At 40.6% G+C, this 25,877-nt stretch overlaps 1 protein-coding gene across 1 annotated transcript in view; it reads right to left on the bottom strand.

Moving 5' to 3' along the window:
- Positions 1 to 25,877, bottom strand: part of SH3TC2 (SH3 domain and tetratricopeptide repeats 2) — a 78,333-nt gene that overhangs the window by 13,483 nt on the left and 38,973 nt on the right. The window contains exons 9-12 of the mRNA XM_049785152.1: positions 9,686 to 9,819; positions 8,525 to 8,566; positions 6,706 to 8,406; positions 6,420 to 6,600 (exon numbers count right to left, since the gene is read on the bottom strand). Of these exons, the coding sequence (XP_049641109.1) occupies positions 6,420 to 6,600; positions 6,706 to 8,406; positions 8,525 to 8,566; positions 9,686 to 9,819 (2,058 nt within the window). The remainder of the gene's footprint in view (positions 1 to 6,419; positions 6,601 to 6,705; positions 8,407 to 8,524; positions 8,567 to 9,685; positions 9,820 to 25,877) is intronic.

Here is a 25,877-nt window from a genome sequence, read left to right as displayed (position 1 = left end):
CTGACTCTAGAACAAGGCTTGATGAGTACTTAAATGCTAATTATTAGTATTATTTATTATTTCCCATACTTCATCCATCTTTCAAGCACTATAACATTTTTTATGAGTACATGGCATATAGCAGAGACCAAATGCTTTTATATTGAATAGATGCATATGGAATGACAATTTTGAAGTAATGACTATTACTCTCGAGAAGGAATAAATCGATCATCAAAAAAATTAAAAAAAAAATTTTTAACCAGTAAAATGTTGGTAAAATAATATTTTTAAATGATTATGGAGTAGTGCTGGGTTTAATAGTTTAATGGGCTATAGCATTTAATGGGCCGGGTTAGATCCCTAGTACTACATAGTCTCCTAAGTAATAAGAAAATCTTAAAATTTTTATACTTTGTTTAATAAAAAAATTAAGATGGGCTAAAGATTTTAAAGATTAGTACTAAACAAAATGTTCTTTTAATATTTGGGTAATTTTCTTTTTTGACACTGAATGGAGGGTTTGGCCACATTCAACTCTGCTCAAGACTTAGTCTGGGCTCTCATTGAGAAATCACTGCTGGCAGGCTCAGACATGCTGGAAAGCGAACCTACGTCAACTGCATTCAAGGCAAGCACCTTATACATCATACCCACTTTCCAGCCTTGCTAAGAAATTTTCTTTTTTCTTTTTTTTTTTTTTTTGGTTTTTGGGCCACACCCGTTTAACGCTCAGGGGTTACTCCTGGCTATGTGCTCAGAAATCGCCCCTGGCTTGGGGGGACCATATGGGACGCCGGGGGATCGAACCGCGGTCCTTCCTTGGCTAGCGCTTGCAAGGCAGACACCTTACCTCCAGCGCCACCTACCCGGCCCCGCTAAGAAATTTTCTTACATTGAAAATTCTAGAACAAAAAGTCCTGAACACAGCATAGTTCTCAACTCCATCAGCAGTTAACTCATTTGAAAACTTTGAAGTGTACAAATGTAGTGTTTGACTTCTTTGCTATCCTGATCCCTGGGAAGTAGGGGTCATTTTGTCAAATTTCTCCAACAGGAGCTGTCCTGAACTCAGCTAAGATAGCAGATGTGAGTTCATAGGAAATAGGTCCGAGATAGAAGGCAACTTGCCCAGGCAGCACAACTAGGAAGAAAGGAGAGCTGAGGCTCCTTTAGGCCAGCACAGCCTCAAGCCATGACTGCCCGCTCCCACTTCTACAGCCTAATTCACAGCTCTCCCTGCTTTGGGATATATTGGCTTGCATATCTTTCATAGTAGTATTTTAGGTACATATTGGCATTGGGTCAGGGGAATACCCATTACCGAGTTTGTCGTTCCCCTCCCCCCTCCCCCATTTCCTTCTTGCAACCCATGTCCCCCGCATCGCCCCTCTGTGCTGCTAGAGTGGGTGGTCCCCTCTGTGTCTAGCTTGCTAGTTTACTCCACATGTAACCTTTTATTTGTACTAATGATTTTTGTTTTGGCCAGGGTGGATTGCATATCTTTCATAGTAATGTTTTGGGGGGAGTCTGATGCTTCAGCAGGCAAAACAAGAACGACATGGCTCCATGCGGTAGTCTTTTTGGCCAAGCTAAGGGGGGTGGTGCAGCCTCGGCTGCCCCTCCCACAGCCTTCTCTCTCCTTCCTCCGGGTCCCCAGGGTTACCCCCTGGCCACCTGCTCAGGGTCCTGCAAGTGGGTTCTGGCAAGGAGCAGTTTAAAGGAGACCCCAGGCTTCCCCATTCTTACAGGGGGTGGGGAGGGGACTGGTGAACTTCTGGCTTCCAGCAATTAGGAAGCAAATGCCTCTGGGGAATCGGAAGCTTCAGCAGGCAAAAAGGGGACGACATGGCTCAAAGCGCTCTTCGCTTGGCCAGATGACAGACCAAAGTGGTGTCTCAGAAACAACACCCTCCTTCTTGACTACTTCTAAAATATAAAAGGGACACTTGTATCTCCTTTGTATATCTCAGATGTATCCCCTTAACATCTATAACTCTTTTCAAATATCCTCTTATATAGTGATAATTTTGCCCACTGGTTTTTTTATTTGATTGTTTGCTTTGCCCCTTTGAGATCTGTTTTATAAACACTACTGGTAGAAGAGTATCTCTGTATAGAATTCATGTTTGAAACAAGTTACGGGGAATGTTGGACTTTATTTGTCGGTCCCAGTTGCACCAACAATATCTGTGGCATTGTTTTTCTTTTGCATAGGCACATTAAAATGGGAAAATAATACATATGCAAACAAGTTCTTATCTAATAGAGATGGGAACACAAATTTGGTAATGCAGTTAGGCCTTATACCCTTGTACATTGGCATAATGATTTGGCTTAGGTCTCGGAAGAATGGGCATTGCCTATACACCCCTGAACAATGGATAACATCTATGGAAACAACCACAATTGTCTATAACATTACCAGGATCCAGACCTCTACCAAGGAAGACCTACCACAGCTCTGGCATTGACTTACTCCAGAGTGCTCTAATACCCAGACGACTCGGCAACAGCCTGTTTGCAGGGCAGATTGCTCCGCATCTAATGGTGTGCTGAAACCAGAGGATGCTCCACATCAGCCTGACTTCAATGAAAGAAATGCATAGAATCCAGAATCCTTAAATTTAGGAACCTGATACCAACAACAGCTAAAGTGTGAAAAAGTTTCACCAGGACTTCAAATTTCAAAAAGATTTCACCGGGACCACGGAGAATGACTCGGGATGAACAGACTGGTGTGCCTGGAGCCCAGAGTGGGTCTTATGCCAATAAACTTGGGGGTGAGGCCTTCTTGTAATCAGGCCAAGGATTTTTTTTTTCTGTTTTCTCCATATTTTTCTGGGCCTATGCAAACAACAGTGAATGCCACTGTCAAACCTTTACTAAATTTTTAACCCTTATCATTTAGGAAAAGAAAAAAACAATTTACTGAATTTAAAAATAAATAACTATAGTAGAATGCCTGTCTCGAATACAAGCAGGGGTTGGGAAGGAGGGAGGGGGATAATGGGAGGGGGGAATGTTATACTGGTGAAGGGGAGTGTTCTGTTTGTGACTGTAACCCAACTATGATCATTTTACTTAAATAAAAAATATATTAAAAGAAAGTGCATACACATATTCACACACACACACACACACACACACACAATAGTCATGGTAAATACCACTATCTCGGGATCATTCTAGTACCTTCCAGGAAGGACTTCACCCACTCTGAGAAACACTGAGGTAGACACAGTTAGCTCTGTTCCCAACCCAAAGGCTGTACTTGCTGGGCAGCACCAGCTCATCATTCACCATATTCCTCCTACACTGCTGTGCACAGACAAATTGAAATCTCCTTAGATTCCCCCTTCTGGATATCTCCACTGGCACACCCCACACTCCATGAAAGTTAGTTCCCTGTAAACCCATGCTGCTGCCTCACTGGGAACTTCCTGCCTGAATCTGTAGTAGCTTTGAGCTTTGTGAGAATAAAATTTATTTGTGGAAGTGTCAGTGAAGAAATATGTCCATAGTATCAAATTCTTCTTAGGGAATGCCTCTCAGAATTCAAATTCAGGAGGGAAAGTGCTCCTGTAAACATATTTCACTGGTGCATGTTCTGCCATCAGACAGGAAGACTCTCCTGCCACTCCCGTTCCCTTTCAATCAGAGGAAGCACAGAGCTAAACTACTGTTTCCCTCTGCTTATATATACCTGGTTGTCTGTCTGGAAGCTGCTCTTGGTTCTTTCATTGTATTTATTTGCAGATTGGGGTGAATGTCTCAAGCGCTCTTAGTATACACAATAAAAATACATATCATTACATAATGGTCCAGTCCAATGTTCCTACAATTTTTAAAGATTCTTTATGATGGCATTCAAGCATTTCCCTGATGAATCCAGCATGCCACACAGGGAGGGATGTGAACTTAGACTTGCAAAGGTGTCTTCTGACATCTAAGTGTCTTTAGTCTTCTTAGTCTCATATCATGGGTAAAGCAGAAGTGATTGCTTAGACCCTCCCAACTAGACAAGTAAAAATCTCAGAGTTTAGAATTATCCAGTGCCTGTTTTAAAAGATTCTCATTTGTATCAACTCTCAACTTCTATAAGCAATGGGGTAAAGGGGCCACAATCATAGTTTGCCAGATTCTGGAAATGACTTTCAGCAACTTGAGGAAGTACCTATTTTTGAAAAAGACCTGAATCTTGTTAACAACACTGAATTTAGTTTCTTTTTTATTTTCTCTAACTGGAGGCATCTCCCCCTTACCAGCTCAATAGCTGAACCAAATCCTGGCAACCAAGGGAGTTAGAAAACCAGAAGCTGGGCCAGAGGGATAGCACAGTGGCAAGGCATTTGCCTTGCACACAGCTGACCTGGGAAGGACCCAGTTCAATCCCTGGCATCCCATATGGTCCCCTGAGCCTGCCAGGAGTGATTTCTGAGTGCAGAGCCAAGAGTAACCCCTGAGCACCACCAGGTGTGATCCAAAAACTGAGAGACAGAGAGAGAAAGAGAGAGAGACAGAGACAGAGAGAGAGAAAGAGAGACAGAGACAGAGAGAGAGAGAGGAAAAGAGACAGAGACAGAGAGAGAGAAAGAGAGAGAGACAGAGAGAGAAAAAGAGAGAGAGAGAGAGAACCAGCAGCTAATCAGCCACTGGGGGAGAGTGCATGAAGAGCTTAAATTTTCCAAAGTTCTGTTCCCCTGAACCATCACTATGTGGTAAATCCAGAAATTCCATGAAACCTCTACTCTACTCACAGGACTTGTTTTTATTAAACGTGACCCAGAGCCCTCAATATATATACTACCCTTTCACCTAAGGTCTTTTGTCCAAAATACCAACAGTGATTGCCTAACACATGTGGTGATGGCGAAAGCATTGGGAACAAACAAGAAGCTAGAATGAAGAAATAAATAAGTAGATGAATTAATAAAACATGAAGACAAATATATAAAGAACAGAAAGAAAAGGGGAATAACATGCTCAGAAAAGGTTCGGAAAAACCCCAGGATATCCTACATATCTGGAAGAGCCCATAATTGAGAAATGCGGGACAAGTGCAGAAAATACTTTCTCCTCCTCAGCCTGGTCCAGGAAGAGGATGACCTACATAATGGCCCACGTCTGCTTCATGAAGAGTAAATGCACATAGTCATGTCTTCAATAAGGAGTTCAAGCAAACTTATTTTCATAATAAGCTTAGGGGAGACAAAGACTACATGCATAAAAAAGTGTGGATGGAGAGACAGTACAGTGAGTAGGGTACATGTCATGCATAATGCTATCCATGTTTCATCCTTTGGCACTTCACATGTTCTTCCAAGCCCACCAGGAGTTTTTTCTTAGTAAAGAGCTAGGAATACTACCTGAGCATCACCAAGTTTGTCCCAAACCAATACAAACAAACAAAAATAACTAAGACATATTTATAACTGTATGGGGCTATTGCCCCTAACCTTCAAGGTTGCTCAATTGTCCAATGCTGCAATGTTCAATCCCCAAGATTCCGTATGATCCTCTGAGACAAACAAGCAAGCAAAAGCCATTTGAGAGCATGTAGATAAGTCAACCGCAAAACAAATTCTGTCTCACTGCCAACAAAAAAATGTTTCATTGACTCTTTTGCCAACAAAATTAAGCCAAAGAGCCAAACCCTCTTTTATTTGTTGATTCTACAACTTAGTATGTCCTTATAACCTGAGTGTCTTAACTAACTGGCAAAGTAATTTCATTCTTTTCTATTTCTTTCTAAGGTCAGGTCCAATCAAACCTTTCTTTTTTTTTTTTCTTTTTTTTGGTTTTTGGGTCACACCCGGCATCACTCAGGGGCCACTCCTGGCTCTATGCTCAGAAATCGCTCCTGACAGGCTCGGGCGACCATATGGGATGCCGGAATTTGAACCACCATCCTTCTGCATGCAAGGCAAATGCCTTACCTCCAGGCTATCTCTCCAGTCCCAATCAAACCTTTCTTACCATGAAATTCTTTATCTCTGCTTTCCTTAGGTTGGTAAGATTAAAGTTATCCTTTCCCTGATACCAACCATCTGAGTAACAAAGAACCACAGGAGTTTTTCCAATCCTGAAGTGTGAACCCTCTGCTCTGGTCACATGGTGGGTGGTTATTTAAACACACATGCCAATGTAGCAGAACTCAGTCCTCAAGTCCTTTCTGTGAGTCCAGGCCAGAATTTCATTCACAATATCTCATTTATTCTTCAAAACAGTGCTCTGAGGTAGATACTCTGAGCACCTCCTCAAACAAATGAGGAAACTGAGGCAAGAAGGCATAGCAGCTCTTGATAATGGGTGATGGCTGACACCAGAGCCTGAGTTCTCATCTATGATATCATAAACAAGCCATATACACTTGACCTTGATTTTCCAAGCATAAAGAAGAAATGCCATTTCCAGCTGGTCCTTAAGCTCAGACTCACCTGGCTGTGTTTAAGTTTCGGTAGAGCTGCCCAAGGGATTCCAGCAGCCTCCCCTCCATCTCTCTATCTCTGAGTTGCTGAGCCAGAGATAGCCAATGTTCATGGTAGGTGATGCAGGCCTCAGGGTTGGGGTACACTGAGCTGTAGAAATGGCAGAGGGATTTGGTGACCTGAAGCTGACCTGAACATAAAGCAGGGATAAGAATGAGATAACCAGAGACATACTAGGACAAGAAATGCTCTCAGATTCGTCTCAAAAGAATCTCAACAGTTCTCACATACTTACTTTTTAGGTGTTGATGCCTTAACCCAAACATCAGTGCTAGTTCATAACAAAGTTGACTGCAAGACAATTGGTGTCCAAACACCAGTGCCTGGGCCAACCAAAGCAGCACCTGTACCAGTTCCAGGTCTGTCTCCATATTGGCCTGCAGTTCTGAGTAAAGGCCAACGGCCTGCAGGAGATAGCACTGGGCCGGCTGCTGAGTCTGGGACTTGAGAGTCAGGTGTCCGAGGTTAGCCAGAGTCACAGCCTGGTTGCGAACGTCTCCCATCTCTTGAGCTCTGTTCAGGGCACGTAAGTAATTCTTGGCAGCCCTATTCAACCGGCCTTCCCTCTGATGTGCAAGTCCCAGGAGGTTATGGACCACTCCTTTTTGGGCAATACTCTCAGTCTCCTTCAAGGAGTACAACAGTGGCTCCAGGATGTCTACAGCCTTCTTGGCCTGACTGGCTAAGAGATAGGCCCAGGCCAGGCAGAGGGAAGATTCAAAAGCTTCTTGCTCACCAAGCAGCTTCCCCAGCACCAGAGCCTGGCTCAGATAGTAGATGGCACCTTCAGGAGAATTATACTGGAGGTGCACTTTGGACAGAATGAGACACAGGGCCCTCTGGGTCACCCGATCTGCCTGCTCCTCACAGGCAGCCAGAGCCTGCCTGAGAGATGGGCAGGCCAAGGCAGAAAGTTCGCCACAAGTTGGGGAGGGGAGACCACGGAGCTTAGCAGTGTTCTGGAGGACCAGGTGGGCCTGCCATATAGAAGGAGCTGTTCCTTGGGCACTGAGAGTGCCAGATTGCCGGACAGAGGCCACTGCTAGGTGTGGAAGATACTTTTTGTCATACAGAAAGCTCAAGATGGTCGCCACTGCATTTGAGGCCAGGGTGTGTCCAGACAGGAGCTGCAGGCGCTCGGCAAAGGGCAGCACCTCCTCATGCTGGCCAAGGTTCAGGAGCAGTCGGATGGCTAGAAAACAGGCCCTGGCTTCCAGGGGACTGCTGCCCACCACAATGCCCTGACGCAGCACATAGGCCACCACATCCAGCTCACTCTTGGAACTAAATTCTCGGTCAGGCAGGCAGGCCAACAGCACGCCTGCCTTCTCCAACAGAGCAGAGCCTTTCTGCCGCAGCCTCTGCCTCAGGTAAATAGCAGCCACATTGATGTAGAGAGCTGCTGCCAAGGGGAGGTCCTCAAAAGCCCCATCAAGGATGTGCAAAGCCTCCTCGAAGTACACTCTGGCCTGAGAAAGTTTGATCTTCCTGATGCTCAGTCTGCCAAGGATAAAGCAGAGTCGTGCATGGGCCCAGGTCATATGGCTCCGCTTGGCCCACTTCCTGGATGCTTCCAGGTAGGTCACCAGCTCATCCTCTTCAGAAAAGCTGTAAAAGGAAGATGTGAGGAAAGAGAAGGGAAAATCATAGAGGCTCTTGAAGTGGTCAGCATAACCCTCGTGATCCAGAAAAGACAAAAGCGGGGCGAAATCCTCAACCTCCTCCTCCTCCTCCTGACCAGTATTGAGGTCCACAAGCAGTTCCGGGGCATTGAGGTCATCGGGCTCTGGCAGGTGATAGTTGTCTGAGGCAGCTGAGAGGAGCTCCCCTTCCAGGCAAGAGTCCTCGGAGCTGCTGGATCCTCTGGAGCCCACAGCTAGGTGCTCCTGCCAGGCCCCTGCAGGCCTGGCCTCCCTGGTGCCCTCAGGCAGGGGTGCTGTAAGGACAGGCAGAGTTGGACCCTGAACTCCTGCAACCATGGTGGCCAGCTCTGGGTTAAAGGACAGGACAAGGTCCTGAAGAATGAGATCAGACTTGGCATAATCACTACTCACCACTCAGATCGTTTGGAAGATTCTGGATGGCTTCAAACCCACCTAAAGAGGAATGAAGGACAGAATTAAGGTTAGGTCAGAAGAGGCAACCATGTCCATGCCGACAGGTGAACCCCAAACTGGTAGGCCCTAAAGAGATTATGGGTCCCTCGAATCATGGGAGTAGCCACTTCAGGAGACTTTAGATCAACTTTTCTGCCTTCCCTGTCCCTCAGCACATACCCATGGTTCTTGATTATCAGGTCTCAATTCCCACCAATCAGGCAACTGCCCTCCAGATTCACTCCCTGACGAAGCTGACCAAGGCAGTAGGATTATATGAAGACAGGGTACTGGTTCACAAAACTTGTGCTCCTCAAAAATTTCCTGGGCCTGGAGACAGATTTCAACTATAGCCTCTCTTCCTGGAAACTGATCTGAGGGTCTTTTCTGCAGAATCTCTGCTATGTCCATAAAATCTGTCCCTTTCAATCAATCCACACAGGTATGCACACATTACCCTTGCTGAAGATATGGGAGTAGTAAGAATCCCTCTCAAACCACAGTTCCAGGGTAAACATATTCATTCATTCATTTATTCCTTTAGTCATTCTGCCATCGCTGAAAATCAAGCACTCGCCTCTCACCTCAGTTCTAACGTAGTCAATGTGCCACTCATTAGAAAGGTTGGTGTGGGTAAGCTGGCCTGACTAGAAAGTGTGGAGGACCATTCTTATCCCCAACCCAGGCACTGATTCGCTAGATCCTCATTTTCCAATCTTTAAATGGTAAGAAATCATGTCAAAGATGTAACAAAGCCATGCTCCATCTTTATCATCAGAGACCAAGACCTATTTTAGTGCAAAAAAGAAACCTCAGTCACAATGAAAAAACTTTTCTTCTCCAGGATGACAAAGAAAAGATCACTATCTGAACCTCCTTGTGTTGGTTCAACCTCCTTGACCTGGTCCCATCGTATCTCAAAGTTTGTAGGCAGGCATTACTGCACAACCCCAGGATTACCAAAACTTTAAAGTGAAGATGCTGCCAATCAAACAGATCCAGATCTCCAACTAAATAGTAGGCAGAGGCCCAAATTCACAGAAGGGATTTGAATCCAGCCTAGAATGCTCCCTGTGCTTGAGTGTCAGGTTTTTCATGAGGGCTGTGGGGCAAACTCACTAAGTTGGTAGACAGATGTTATATCCGTCTGAGCCAGCATGTGGAGGAAGCTGGTGGACTTGGCTTTCCTGTCACTGCCCAGGGCCCACAGAGAACATCTTTCTTCATCACTAAAAAACGCTGAGTTCTTACTCCTGAAAAAGATAAACAAAGGTCAGCACAAGATTTGAGATCAATTCCTTTCTCCTCACCCTCAAAGATTTGTCAAGAGACACTATCAACCATAGTCCCTAATTAAAATCAGCTCTTCATCTCATGTTTCACAATGTGATTACAAACATGACTGTAGTTGGGTTTTAGTCACAAAAAGAATACCCCCTTCACCAGTGCAACATTCCCACCACCATTGCACCCCATATTCCTCCACCTACACCCCCTGCCTGTATTTGACAGAGGCATTCTACTTCTCTCACTCATTAACACTTGTCATGTTAGTGTTCTAACTCCACTCACCCCTCATTGAGGTGAGCTCCATATCGTGAGCCAGTCCTTCTGACCCTCAACTCTGGGCATTATTACAATAATGTCTTTTATTTTTCTTAAAACCCATAGATAAGTGAGACTATTCTGTGTGTCTCTCTCTCCCTCTGATTTATTTGCCTCAGCATAATAGTTTCCATGTCCATCCATGTATAGGAAAATTTTATGACTTCATCTCTCCTGACAACTGCCTAATATTACATTGTATATATGTGCCACAGGTTCTTTAGCCATTCATCTGTTGAAGGGAATCTTGGTTGTTTCCAGAGTCTGGCTATTTAAATAGTGCTGTGATGAATATAGGTGTTTTTGTGTTTCAAGGGTATATATAGGAGTGGTATAGATGGATCATCTGGAAGTCCAATTTCCAGTTTTTTGAGGAATCTCCATATTGTTTTCCATAAGGACTGGACTAGACAGCATTCCCACCAGCAGTGAATAAGAGTTCCTTTTTTCCCACATCCCCACCAGCACTTATTATTCTTGATCTTTGTGATGTGTGCCAGTCTCTGTGGCATAAAATAGTACTTCATTGTAGGTTTGATTTACATCTCCCTGATAATTAGTGATGTGGAGCATTTTTTTCATGTGCCTTTTGGCCATTTATATTTCTTCTTTGACAAATTGTTCATTTCTTCTCCCTATTTTTTGATGGGGTTAGATTTTTTTCTTGTTAAGTTCTGCCAGTAACTTGTATATCTTAGATATTAATCCCTGTCTGATGAGTATTGGGCGAATAGTTTCTCCCAATCAATGGGTGACTTTTATATCCTAAACATTATTTCCTTTGAGGTGCAGAAGCTTCATTGTTTCACAACATTTTTATGGCCAAAGAGTAAACACAAGATCGTGAGAGCTGAGATATGCTAAATGGGTCCAAGATAGCCCCTACTAAAATCCATGTTTCAAGCAGAAAAAAACCTTATATTTTGCCCTACTCATTTGTAATGGTATAAAGATGAATATATCTTCCATATATGGAAGATTTGGAAAGGGATCATTAAGAGAAGTGTCTTGGTCAGGTGATTTTCTAGACATAATCTAGACACAATCTAAAATAAAAATGAAGAAAGTCTGACTATAGACCCAAGATACCTGCTACAATTCTACCCCAAGAAGGATTCTCCAACATGGAACAGCTATGCTATGTGGCACTGACAGAAGAATTGGATGCTGAGGAATGGGAAGTAAATTAGCAAGTGAGGAAAGAAATAATCATAAATGAAAGAGATCTTTATTTTCATTTAACAATATGAACTAATCATAAAATGACTACTAGGGATTTATTATAGGACCAAAGAGTTTGAAAACTCCAAGTCTCTTAGAATATATTTGATGAGGGCCAGAGCTATATTATATAGCAAGTATATAGCAGTTGCATGCAACTGGCCCCAGTTTAATCATCTGCATCCCATATAGAATGATACTCTGAGTACTATAAGGAGTAATTCTTGAGTTCAAAGGTAGAAATAAACCCTGAAATTCTTTGGGAGTAGTACAAAACAAAACAAAAATCAAAAATGTAAAAAATATATTTAACTAATACATAGTTGAACACACTCTATGATCTTCTTCTATTCTATTTTTTTTTCTTTTCTTTTCTTTTTTCCACATACATCATTGCTCAGGGGCTACTCCACTCAGAAATTGCTCCTGGGAGGTTCAGGGGACCATATGGGATTCCAGGAATCGAACGTGGGTCTGTCCCAGTTTGGCTGCAATTAAGGCAAATGCCTTACTGTTGTGCTATCACTCTGTCCACTTCTTCTCTATCATTATTGGTGTATAAGAAGGCTATTGACTTTTGCATGTTAATTTTGTAGCCTGCCACTTTGCTATATGACTCTATTGTTTCTAGAAGTTTTTTGACAGCGTCTTTAGGGTTTTCTAAATATAGTATCATGTCATCTGCAAAGAGTGAAAGCTTGACTTCTTTACCTATCTGGATGCCCTTGATATCTTTTTCTTGCCTAATCGCTATGGCAAGTACTTCCAGTACTATGTTGAATAGGAGTGGTGAGAGAGGGCAAGTCTTGTACCTAAAATTAAAATTTACTAAAATTTTACTAATTTTACTAAATTTACTAAAATTTTACTAAAATTAAAATTTACAGATTTTAGGGGAAAGGATTTTAATTTATATCCATTGATAATAACATTTGCCATTGCCTTGTGGTAGATGGCCTTGACAATATTGAGAAAAGTTCCTTTCATTCCCATCTTTTTTAATATATAAATAATTTTTATTGTGACCAATGTTAATTGCAAATATTTCACAGTAATATTTGCAGTATTTAGTGGTATTAAATCAGGAGTATCCCACCACAAGAGTTATCCTCCCTCTACCCCAGTTCCCAGCATCCCTGTCCTTTGCCCCCCAGACTGCTAGAGTAACTGGTCCCCTCTATGTATAGCTTGTTGTCGTTGACTTTGGGTTTGGTTTTAAATCTGATCCTTTTTTATTTCTACTCATTGTTCATATGACTTTTTGATTCTGGTTTCATCCATTTTTCTTTACCCTCAATTTATGAGGCATAACAAGGTGATTCAAGTTATGTGATTCTGTTTGAAAGAAAGAAACAAACAAACAAACAAAATCGGGGGTAGTCTGTCTAGAGGTTATAAATATCAATTTAAAAAGAAGAAAAAAAAAGAAGAAAAACATAACCAAAAATCAAAGCAAATCAAAAAATATAAAACAGCAAAAACCTACAACAAAACAAAACAGACAAAACAAAACAAAAAAAGAAACAAATATCACACAAAAGACCAAAACTAGCAACTACAAAATAGCACACAGCAACAAATACAATAGCCAAACAATGACCATGAGAAAGAAATAAAAAATAAAATAGCAAAGAAAGGAGGGCTGGTGTGGCAAGGTTTTATTTTGTTTGTTTGTTTGTTTGTTTGTTTGGTTTGGTTTGGTATTTGCATAGGCACAGTAAATTGGGGAAATTAGAAAGAGAATTCCCTTGGCCTAAAAGATACAGGGTTACTCCGCCCCTGAAACATACTTTCATGGGAATAACTACAGGCTCCAAATACACTCCTTTTCACATCCCAAGAACTTTTTATGGTACCAGGAAACTTTCTGCTCAGTTGTGGATGATAGATTCAGGCCTCTATCTTGAGATATTCACAAGTCTTAGGATGAAGCCTAGGTTAGCATCTTTCTTTAAGGTTCTATCAGTTCTGTTCCATCACTGTTGTTGTAAACAGTCTTCTGTAACTGGTGGTCTTGGTTTTTGCACAGATCATAGGACAAAGCCTAGGATAGTCTTTCATTATGATTCCAGAAGATTTCCATCTTGATGAGGGGTTTTATCAAGAATGGGTGTTGGACCTTATCAAAAGCTTTCTCTGCATCTATTGATATGGTCATATGATTTTTGTTTTTCTTTTTGTTGATATAGTGTATTATGTTGATTGATTTACTGATATTAAAGCATCCTTGGATTCCTGGGATGACCCTGATCTTCCATTCTAGAGATCCTTTTTTAACTTTGGAATCTATTTTTAAAAGCAAAACTACTTTAGAAACTCAAAATAACACTTTTGGAGGGACTTTGCTACTGCACTAAATCAACACAATATTCAATGAAGCATTAAAAATCTTATATCCTTTTTATAGAGAAAAAACTGAAGCATAAAAAAACAAAGTTTGGGGTGATAAGTGATAGGATAGCATTGTTGTCCATGAGCTCCATTACCCAAAGTAATAGTCATTTGAGGTGCTATATCAAATCAGATCATGCATTAACTTTTACTACAGTAGTTTTCTGTAGTTGTTCTATTTTATTATGAGCTAGTGCTGCTCTTACTATGTCTAATTTTAAAAATCAACATTATGATAGGTATTTATGCAAAGGAGAAAATATAGTGCTTGTTGATTTGGGCCTGACCACAGGATAATGGGGTCCACTGTACACAGGAGAACTTCTGTTGGAGTTGGGGTGCCAGGCTCTGACACTTGCTCTTTATCACCATCACTCAGATATAGTCACTTCAGAAGTCAGTGATGAGCTTCTAGTAGCCAAAAAAGAACTTGCTATAGCTACAACACTCCTCAAAGCCTAGCTAGTACTAGCTCTATATCCTCTCTACTTCTCTAGGCAATTTCAAAGGACCTTCCTGCCCGTCTCCACCCAGAAAAGTAGACACACCCCAACACTATGACCATTTCCAGCCTCAAGGGGGCATGAAATCTATAGAAAATTTCATTCATGTAACTGAAAGCTACATGCTGCCTCCAAATTTTTTCTAACAATCTTAAATTTTACACAGCATTCCTGAACTTACTGTTTTATTTTTACTCTGAATTTACTCTGAATAAAGCCCTCTGGTTTTAGGCATGTCATCATATAAATAAAGTTTCAGAAAGATTCAAGAACATGCTCAGTATGAATAGCTAGGAGTGACAGAGCAGAAACCAGTTATAGTCTGCCTTACAGTAGATACTTTAGCAATTTGCCTTCTGGATATTTTTTTCCTGTCTGAAATTTTATTTAAACGCCATTATTTACAAAGAAACTCATAATATAGTCATTTTAGGTACTCGATATTCCAACACCAATCCCACCACCAGTATGATCTTCCCTCCACTAATGTCCCAAGTTACCTATCCCACACATAGCTTGCCTAGAAAGTACAAAATAATTCATGTTTTTATTGCTTGTTATAACATATACCTCATAATGGTCTTACTTGTTACTGTCAGAAGATTTGCTGAGGTTGTTCACTCTGAGGACCTCAAGGGAAACTTCTCCTGCATCTGAATCCCTGTTTCTGAATCTCTGAAGGTTTCCTCAGAGGACTAGGGAGTGCACCCCCAAAAAACTGCATTTTGAAGCTGCCCAGTGAGTATATTCTGGCTGTGGGGGTCCCTGTCCAATAAGCTGAGCTCTCTGGCCTGTGGAGGCTCCACCCTGCTGTGCCTTTGTTCACTCTGAGGACTGTCAACTAGAGGCAGCAGAAGAGTGAGGCCGCTTCACTTTGCTTCGCGGCCGCACACTCTAACCAATGAACCCCACCACAACACACAGGAAAAAACCACACTACAAGCGTGACAATGGGGAAATTACGCAGGCAAACACCATGCACAGAGAATGAAGACGAAAGCTCAGATGACCTAATAAATTTCAACCACCTGATTAACTTCTCGGATAAGAAACTTAAAATGCAATATGGAAGATGTTTGAAGAACTCAAAGAAAGCATAGATCGATCTGAACAGAACAAAAAGACAGAAATCAGAAAACTCCAAACTGAAATACCAGATCTGAAAAACACAGTAGCTCAACTGAAAACCTCAATGGATAGCCTCGTCAACAGGGTATCAGCAGCTGAGGAGAGAATTGGAGTACTGGAAGATGTGATGCAGAAAAACTCAACACAACAGAAGAAATTGGAAAAGAAAATTAAGACAAACGAACAGACAATGGAAAAAGTACTCAAGGAATGTGAACAGATGAAAATAGAAGTCTTTGATAAATTCAACAGAAACAACATAAGAATCATTGGAGTTCCAGAGACCCAGGTAGGAGATCTCCAGGAAGAATCAACTGTCAAAGATATCATCAAAGAGATACTCCCAGAGTTAAAGATTACATGCAATCAAATCCTACATGCCCAAAGAATACCAGTTAAAAGAGACCCAAAGAAAAATACCCCAAGACACATCTTCATTACAATGACAAATCCCACAGATAGAGATAGAATACTGAAAGCAGCAAGATTAAAAAGGGAAATTACATTCAAAGGAGCATCCCTAAGACTTATAGCAGACATGTCAGAAGAAACACTCAAGGACAGAAGACAGTGGTGGGATATTGTGACAAGACTGAATGAAATGAATGCCTCACCGAGAATACTGCACCCAGCCCGACTCACGTTCAGGTTTGAAGGAAGAATACGTAGCTTCATGGATAAACAACAGCTCAGAAACTTCACAGATGATAAACCAGCCTTAAAGGAAAAACTGACAGGTCTACTCTAAGACAAGAGAGACCAACAAACACAGCAAACTTATCTACAAAGATGACATTAAATCCTATGACAATCATTTCCCTCAATGTCAATGGACTAAATTCACCAATTAAAAGACACAGAGTGGCAAAATGGGTCAAAAAGATGAATCCAACCTTCTGCTGCCTACAAGAAACACATCTGAATAGTCAGAACAAACATAGACTCAAAACCAAAGGCTGGAGGAAAATCATCCAATCAAACAAAACCCTCAAAAAAGCTGGGGTGGCCATATTAATATCTGATGACACCAACTTTATACTCAGAAAAGTGGTAAGGGACAAAGATGGATACTATGTACTAATCAAGGGATATGTGCAACAGGAAAAAATCAAGACTATTAAACATATATGCACTCAATGAGAGACCAGAAAATTATCTAATACAATTACTGACAAATCTGAAAGAAGAAATCAATAATAACACAATAATTGTGGGAGACCTCAACACAGCCCTATCAACAATTGATAGGTCAACCAGACTGAAACCCAACAAAAACATACTAGCCCTGAAAAGAGTTATGAAAAAAAAGAGGACTAGTAGATATATACAGAACACTCCATCCCAAAAAACCTGGATACATATTTTTCAATGTACATGGGTCATTCTCCAGAATAGACTACATGCTGACACATAAAACATACCTCCATAAAATCAAGAGAATAGAAATCTTGCAGGCTACCTTTGCTGACCACAAGGCTCTGAAATTAGATGTGAACTACAAAGCCACACAGAAGAAAAACTTTAACAATTGGAAATTAAACACCCTGCTACTGAACAACCAGTGGGTCCGAGATGAAATCAAAAAGGAAATCAAAACTTTCCTGGAAACAAATGATAATTAAGACACAAACTGCCAGAATCTATGGGACACAGCAAAAGCAGTACTGAGAGAAAAATGTATAGCTCTACAAGCACACATCAGGAAGGAACAAGGGGCATACATGAATAACTTAATGATGCAGCTCAAAAAATTAGAAAATGACCAACAAATGGAACCAAAAATAGGGAGACAGAAGGAAATAACAAAGCTGAAAGCAGAACTCAATGAAGTGAAAAACCAAAAAACAATCTGAAAGAACAACAAAAGCAGAAGTTGGTTCTTTGAAAAAATAAACAAGATTGATAGACCATTGGGAAAAGTCACAAAGAAAGAGAGAGAAATCTGATAACCCGTATTAGAAATGAAAAGGGGGAGATCACGACAGATATTGCAGAGATCCAAAGGGTAATCAGAGACTACTTTGAGAAACTTTATGCTACTAAACATGATAACCTAGAAGAAATGGAAAAATTCTTGGACACATAACCTTCCACATTTAAGTAAGGAGGATGTAGCATATCTAAACACCCCCATCACTACTGAGGAAATTAAAACTGTAATCAAAATTTATGTAATCTGCCCAAAAAGTAAAGCCCAGGCCCAGATGGATTTCCTAATGAATTTTTTCAAATCTTTCAAGAGGAGCTACTACCAATCATAGCCAGGCTCTTCCATGAAATTGAAAAAATGGGAACACTCCCAAACAGCTTTTATGAAGCCAACATCACCTTGATACCAAAACCAGACAGAGATGCTGCCAAAAAAGAAAATTACAGACCAATATCCCTGGTGAATGCTGATGCAAAGATCTTCAACAAAATTCTGGCAAATAGGATCCAATGCATCATCAAGAAGATCATATACTACAACCAAGTAGGTTTCATCCCAGGAATGCAAGGATGGTTTAACATCCGTAAATCTATCAACATCATACACAACATCAACAAGAAGAAAAATAAAAATCACATGATCATATCAATAGACGCAGAGAAAGCATTTGATAAGGTCCAACACCCATTCTTGATTAAAACTCTCAGCAAGATGGGAATGGAAGGAACCTTTCTCAATATAGTTGAAGCCATCTACCACAAGCCAATGGCAAATATTATCTTCAATGGAGAAAAACTAAAAGCCTTTTCTCTAAATTCTGGTACAAGACAAGGCTGTTCTCTCTCACCACTCCTCTTCAACATAGTACTGGAAGTTCTTGCTATAGTGATCAGGCAAGAAAAAGATATCAAGGGAACCCAGATAGGAAAGGAAGAAGTCAAGCTTTCATGGTTTGCAGACGACATGATACTCTACTTAGAAAGCCCTAAAGACTCTACCAAAAAGCTTCTAGAAACAATAGATTCATATAGCAAGGTGGCAGGCTACAAAATCAACCTACAGAAATCAATGGCCTTTTCATACACCAATAATGATAGGAAAGAGATGGAAGTCAGGAAAGCAATCCCATTCACAATAGTGCCACACAAACTCAAATATCTTGGAGTCAACTTGACCAAAGACGTGAAGGACCTATACAAAGAAAACTATAAAGCCCTGCTCCAAGAAATAAGAGAGGACACACAGAAATGGAAACACTTGCCCTGCTCATGGATTGGCAGGATTAACATCATTAAAATGGCAATACTCCCCAAAGCATTATACAGATTTAATGCGATCCCCTTAAAAATACCCATGACATTCTTCAAAGAAGTGGATCAAACACTTATGAAGTTCATCTGGAACAATAAACACCCTTGGATAGCTAAAGTACTCCTAGGGAAAAGGAAAATGGTAGGCATTACTTTCCCCAACTTTAAACTGTACTACAAAGCAATAGTTATCAAAACAGCATGGTATTGGAATAAAGACAGACCCTCAGATCAGTGGAATAGGCTTGAGTTCTCAGACATACAATTACCTAATTTTTGACAAAGGAGCAAGAAATCCTAAGTGGAGCAGGGAAAATCTCTTCAACAAGTGGTGCTGGCAGAACTGGTTAGCCACTTGCAAAAAAAGTGAACATAGACCCCCAGTTAACATCATGTATGAAGGTAAAATCCAATGGATTAAAGTCCTTGATATCAGACCTGATACCATAAGGTATATAGAACAACATGTCGGTAAAACACTCCATGACATTGAGACTAAAGGCATCTTCAAGGAGGAAACTACACTTTCCAAACAAGTGGAAGCAGAGATCAATAGATGGGAATACATTAAACTGAGAAGCTTCTGCACCTCAAAAGAAATAGTGACCAGGATACAAGAGTCACCCACCGAGTGGGAAAAACTATTCACCCAACACCCATCAGATAAGGGGCTAATATCCAAAATATTCAGGGCACTGACAGAACTTTACAAGAAAAAAAATCCAATCCCATCAAAAAATGGGGAGAAGAAATGAATAGACACTTTGAAAAAAAAAGAAAGAAATACAAATGGCCAAAAGGCACATGAAAAAATGCTCCTCATCACTAATCATCAGGGAGATGCAAATCAAAACAACAATGAGATACCACCTCACACCACAGAGATTGGCACATATCACAAAGAATGAGAACAATCAGTGCTGGTGGGGATGTGGAGAGAAAGGAGCTCTTATCCACTGCTGGTGGGAATGCCGTTTAGTCCAACCTCTATGAAAGTGATATGGAGATTCCTCCAAAATCTGGAAATTGAACTCCCATTCGACCGACCCAGCTATTCCACTCCTAAGGATATACCCTAAGAACACAAGAATACAATACAAAAACTCCTTCCTCACATCTATATTTATTGCAGCACTATTCACAATAGCCAGGCTCTGGAAACAACCAAGATGCCCTTCAACAGACGAATGGCTAAAGAAACTTTGGTATATATACACAATGGAATATTATGCAGCTGTCAGGAGAGATGAAGTCATGAAATTTTCCTGTACATAGATGTACATGGAATCTATTATGCTGAGTGAAATAAGTCAGAGGGAGAGAGAGAGATGCAGAATAGTCTCACTCATCTATGGGTTTTAAGAAAAATAAAAGTCATTTTTGCAACAATCCTCAGAGACAATGAGAGGAGGGCTGGAACTTCCAGCTCACTTCATGAAGCTCACCACAAAGAGTAGTGCAACTATAGAAATAACTACACAGAGAACTACCATAATCATGTGAATGAATGAGGGAACTGGAAAGCTTGTCTGGAGTACAGGTGGGGGTGGGGTGGGATGGAGGGAGATTTGGGACATTGGTGGTGGGAACGTTGCACTGGTGAAGGTGGGTTTTCTTTACATGACTGAAACCTAATCACAATCATTTATGTAATCAAGATGTTTAAATAAAGAAAAAAATTAGAAAAAAAAGATTTGCTGAGCTATTAGGTATTTATGAAGCCTTCTGTGTGATTGTTTTCACAAATTGTGCTTAGTGGGCTTCTGCATAACTTTCCTGTGTAATTTTTATGTTCCTACTGGGCTGTCAATACTGTGAAATGTGGAGATATCTTATGGCCACATATGTGGCTGCACACTTCCATCACTAGGACCATTAAGCACCATGGCGTCTCTGGCCTGCCACATTCTGTGTGGCAGTCACATTTCTCTGGAATTGTTCATAAGGCCAGGCCATTTAAATTCAAGAGAAAGAGGAGGTGGGAGGTCGTAATGCTGTGCTCTCCATCAGGATAGGGACTGGACCTGCCTGATCCCAAAAAGGTTCTACTAATTCAAACCTAGAAACCAGACATACTTGGTTCCACACAGCCAAAGCTTCTCCAGCCTTCTGGATATTTAAAAAGAGTCCACTAGGCTTGGCAAGTAGCATGATATTTAGCACAACACGAGTGTTGGACAAGAAATTAAAGCATGAATATTTAAGGCAAGCATCCTACTTTTTGTGTTATCTTTCTAGCCAATTTGCAATAAATTTGTAAGAGAATAATGTCACAACTAGACGTATGGTACAATTGCAAAATATCACTAATAAGGACAAATTCTTTTTAAAAATAAATGGGGGTGGGGTGGGCATAGCAATAGTACAGTGAGTAGGGTACTTGCCTTGTACAGGGCAAAAACCAGGTTCCATCCTGACACTCCATGTCCCACTAGGAGTGATTCATAAGCATGGAGCCAGGAGTGAAACCTGAGCACTATGGGGTGTAACATAAAAGCAAAAACAAACTAGAGGAAAGGGGTCTGTCTGCAGAAATGACTAAAAGATAAAGCAAACTGCTCATTAGCAAAGCTAGATGCCACTAGAAAGATAAGTATAAAGTAGAGAGATACATAACATGAAATATAAAGTGTAGGTATAGCAAAGATAAAAAAAAACACATTAATGCTAAATGTGCTCTGTTTTACAAAGGCTAAGAGTTTGGTCTCATTAGATATTATTTATTCTATTGTCTTGTTTCTCTGTGCACTATAGATGGATGAGACCATCTGGTATCTGTTCTCTTCCTAAATTATTCACTTAACATGTTGGGAGGAAAGAAGCTAACTAGATGAGCACAGGAATTATGATGGAGGGTCTAGGGTACTCTGGTACTGAGGGTGCAGTGACTTTGTTCATCAGTGCAATCAAAAATTAATATGGTAACCATATTATTAAAACTAAACATTTTATCTTAAATTATAATATCAAATTTATAATATAAATTTGCCTGTTTACTAATGGTAATAATTTCTCAAATTATATACACACACACACACACACACATTAGTTTTTAGGTCACACCCAGTGGCGCTCATGGGTTACTCCTGGCTCTGTGCTCAGAAATCACTCCTGGCAGCCTCAGGGGACCATATGGAATGCCAGGATTCAACCACCATCCATCTGTCCTGGGCCAGCTGTGTGCAAGGCAAATGCCCTACCGCTCGCTGTGCTATCTCTCTGGCTCCAGATTATAAAATTCAAAAGCCATTTGAGCGATTAAAATATTTAATATTTTTATTTCAGAAGCAAAGTGTTAGGTCACACAAAGCTGTGTGCTCAGAGATCATTCATGGTGGGGTTAATATACTACAAGTGGAGTTAGAGAGAAAGTCAGGTTGGCTGCTTACAAGGCAAGCACCATATCCACTATATAATCTCTCTGGGAGCCCAATATTTAATACTTTTAAATTTTCACTTTTTCTCATAGCTTTTGGTTTTGTGTGCACTGATTTTTAATTTATGTTAATTAAGTGTAGGCACTTAAGTATATTAGTAACCTTTCTAAAGGGGATAGAGAGAAAAGAAAGTGAGTAGGGTTCTTGCCTTGCACAAGACCAATTTGGGCTCTATCCCCAGCATCCCAGATGGCCCCTTCAGCCCGCTAGAAGTAATTCCCAAGTGCATAGCAAGGAGTAACCTCTGAGCATCGAGTGTGTCAAATAAATCCTTTTATCTAAGTATAGAAATACTATGTAGATAAATATATATTATAATTTATTTATAATAAACTTATATTTAAAATTTATCAGAATGAGGACTTGAAGGATACATATACACTTTAAATCATTTTTTCTTGGGGGTCCCTAATATTATTCCCTGGCCTATTCTTAATATACCTAATAATTGGAGTATAAAAGTAGAATGGGATATAAAGGCATCTTTAATTATATCTAAATAGTTTTTTCCCATCAATTACATATACCAATATATAGTTTAAGTATAAAACACCAATAAAAGGAAGGGCATGGTATTCTGTTACCCTGAAAAGTTCTGAAATCCCTAGTAATTCAGGGCAAATGTTAATATCGTGTTATTTAGCCAGCACACCCCCTACAATGTTAAGAACTAGTTTTCTGGACCAGAGGTAGTGCTTACCTTCCAAGCAGCCTGCCTCAGTTTGGTCCCTGACATTCCTGCGGTTCCCCAGCACCTCCAAAAGTGATTGTCGAGCACAGATCCAGGAATAAGCCCTTAGCACTACCAGATGTGCCTCCCTGCCTCCAGCAAATAAAAAAAAAGAACTGATTTTCTATATGCTGGTGTGAAAGTAGCAGGTCATGTGGGGGAATCTGTGTTATGAAATAAAGAAACAGATGGATTTTCTCCTGAGGTCAAGCAGGACCCCTCTTCCACATGTGGGACAATCAGGCTTGTTCAACCTCTGAAACAGCTCTTTAAGTAAAAGTTCATTCTCAATATACTCTATATTTGATTAAATAAACACATATAATCTTGCATACATACACACATGCACACGTTCCATGTTGTAATACAGCCCACAGGCAGACAAGCAGAAAGGAAGCAGGGGTGGAGAGGTGGGCAAGGTGGGGAAGCCAGTCAAGGCTAGACCTTCTTTCAAAACCTGATGGCAAAAGCACAGACTCACAGTGGCACGCAGTGGCCAGATGTGGCATAGCACCCTGACACCTGCTTGTGGCCCAAGGTAGCTCAAGCTTTCCTCTGGGCATCTGTAATCTGGTATTTGGGGGTTTGTAAAGAGCCATTTCTTCTCTCTTTTCCTTCCTCCTCCCCTCCCAGCTACTACCATTCTTTATGCTCCCTATAGATTGACCACATATCCGGAGCATCGCTCCATTCCCTGATGGCTAGATTGAATGACACTTGTAAATAAGGGCCTAACAAGGAGCAAGTCTCCTGCTGCCACTGTGCCAGGAAGATAGAGAAGATGTCCTTGGGAGAGCAAACGATAGGCCTCCGGCTGAGCAGGGGAATTCAAGGATCCAGCAGATCCAGCAGGGATGTTGGTAATGAGATTTATTTCCTGAATTCCATGTCTCACAAAAGCAAATGACTCAAACCCCAGGAAAGAGTCACGAAAACCTCCAGTTTAGAGCCTGCGATACAGGAGTATAAGACAATTGGCAATTGAAGTGCTGGCAGTCTTGTAGAACTACATCTCTAACCTGAGGGAATCAATGTTAGGCACTATCAGCTGGAGTTGAATTGTATGACACCCAGCTAGTGTCATGATAAGGGCTAATGCATATTAAAGACACAGACAATGCTCAATAAAAACAAACTCTTAGACAGGGACAAAAAACTTAGATTATGAAAGGGGTGGGTCCAATAGCAGTGGGCATGGTATGCTGGAACTGTTCCTCTAACACATATAAGCATTTACATTCTTGTTAACCATTGTCACCTAAATGAGTTGCTTTGAAAGGAAAAAAAATGTCGATGTTTATTGATAATACACATAAACTCAATGCAGGTACGTTAGAATTACTTTACATATGTTAAATTGTTTCAATTCAAGAAAATCTTATGAGAAAATGCCAATGTTTTCAACATTTTATGAGTGATGAAAACAAATGGGTGAAGAGCCAAATGATTGTGCCCAAAGTCACCTGTCTGGTAGGTTAATACAGACACAGGATATGTGGGAATTTTGGAATTCCAAACTCTGCTGTCTTCCAATATGATCAGAGTCTCTCCCAATGCCTTCCAGTGCCCTAACCATGACCCACTGATGGCCAATTCCTAAGGTATTTTGAACAATGAAAGGTTGATATCCTAAAAACAAATGGATCAGCACCCAGCCACCATCAGAAAAGCCCCATGCCTACTCAGGTAAGAAAGGCCAGTGAGAACAGACAAAACTCCCCCACACTGAATAGCTAGAGCAACCCTTGGGAAAAGAAATATGGGAGGCATCACTTTCTCCAATGTTAAATTTCCTTACAAAGCAATAGTTACAACATAATTAATAAAATTAAAATAGAATGGTATTGGAATAAAGAGAGACCTTCAGATCAGTGACTTGAGTATTCAGAGAATGTTCCCCAGACATACAATCAATTAATCTTTGATAAAGGGGCAAGAAATACAAAATGGAGCAAGGAAAGCCTCTTCAACAAGTGGTGTTGGGACAACTGGTCAGTGACATACAAAAAAATAAGCTCAGCCCTCCAACTAATACCATGCACAAAGGTCAAATCCAAATGGATTAAAGACCTTGATATCAGACCCGAAACCATATGGTATATAGAACAACATATAGTAAAACACTCCATGACATTGAGACTAAAGGTATCTTCAAGGTGGAAACAGCACTGTCCAAACAAGTGGAAGCAGGGATAAACAGATGGAACTAAGAAGCTGAGAAGCTTCTGAACCTCAAAAAAAAATAGGATACAAAGGCCACCGACAGAATGGGAGAAAGTATTCACACAATACCCATCAGATAAGTGGTTAATATCTAAGACTAGAAGATACTGACTAAACTTAACAAGAAAAAAAAAACATTTAACCCCATCAAAAAATGGGGAGAAGAAATAAAAAATTTCTCAAAGAATAAATACTAATGGCCAAAGGCATTTGAATAAATGCTCCACATCACTAATCATGAGAGAGATGCAATTCAAAACAACAATGAGGTACCATCTCATACCATAGAGAATGGCATACATCACCAAAAAAAAATAATAATAATAACAATCAGTGCTGGAAGGGATGTGGAAAGAAAGAAAGGAACTCTCATTCACTACTGGTGAAATGCTGTCTAGTCCAGCCCTTCTGGAAAACAATATGGAGATTCCTTAAAAAACTGGAAATCGACTTCCATATGATCCATCTATACCACTCCTAAGGATATACCTTAGAAACACAAAAATGCAATACAAAAATGCCTTCTTTACACCAATACTCACTGCAGCACTATTTACAATAGTTAGAATCTAGAAACAACCCAGATGCTCTTCAACAGATGAATGGCTAAAGAAACTGTGGTACATATACACAATGGAATATTATGCAGCCATCAGGAGAGATGAAATCATGAGATTTTCTTATACATGGATGGTCTTGGAAATTATTATGTTGAGTGAAAATAAGTCAGAGGGAGAGAGATAGACATAGAATAGTCTCAATCATCTATGGGATTTAAGAAAAACTAAAGGCAGTATGTTAATAATACCCAGAGACCATAGAGATGAGGGCTG

This window comes from Suncus etruscus, chromosome 12 (assembly GCF_024139225.1).
Source record: "Suncus etruscus isolate mSunEtr1 chromosome 12, mSunEtr1.pri.cur, whole genome shotgun sequence".
Taxonomy (NCBI): domain Eukaryota; kingdom Metazoa; phylum Chordata; class Mammalia; order Eulipotyphla; family Soricidae; genus Suncus; species Suncus etruscus.
This window is presented reverse-complemented; position numbering and strand designations above follow the sequence as displayed.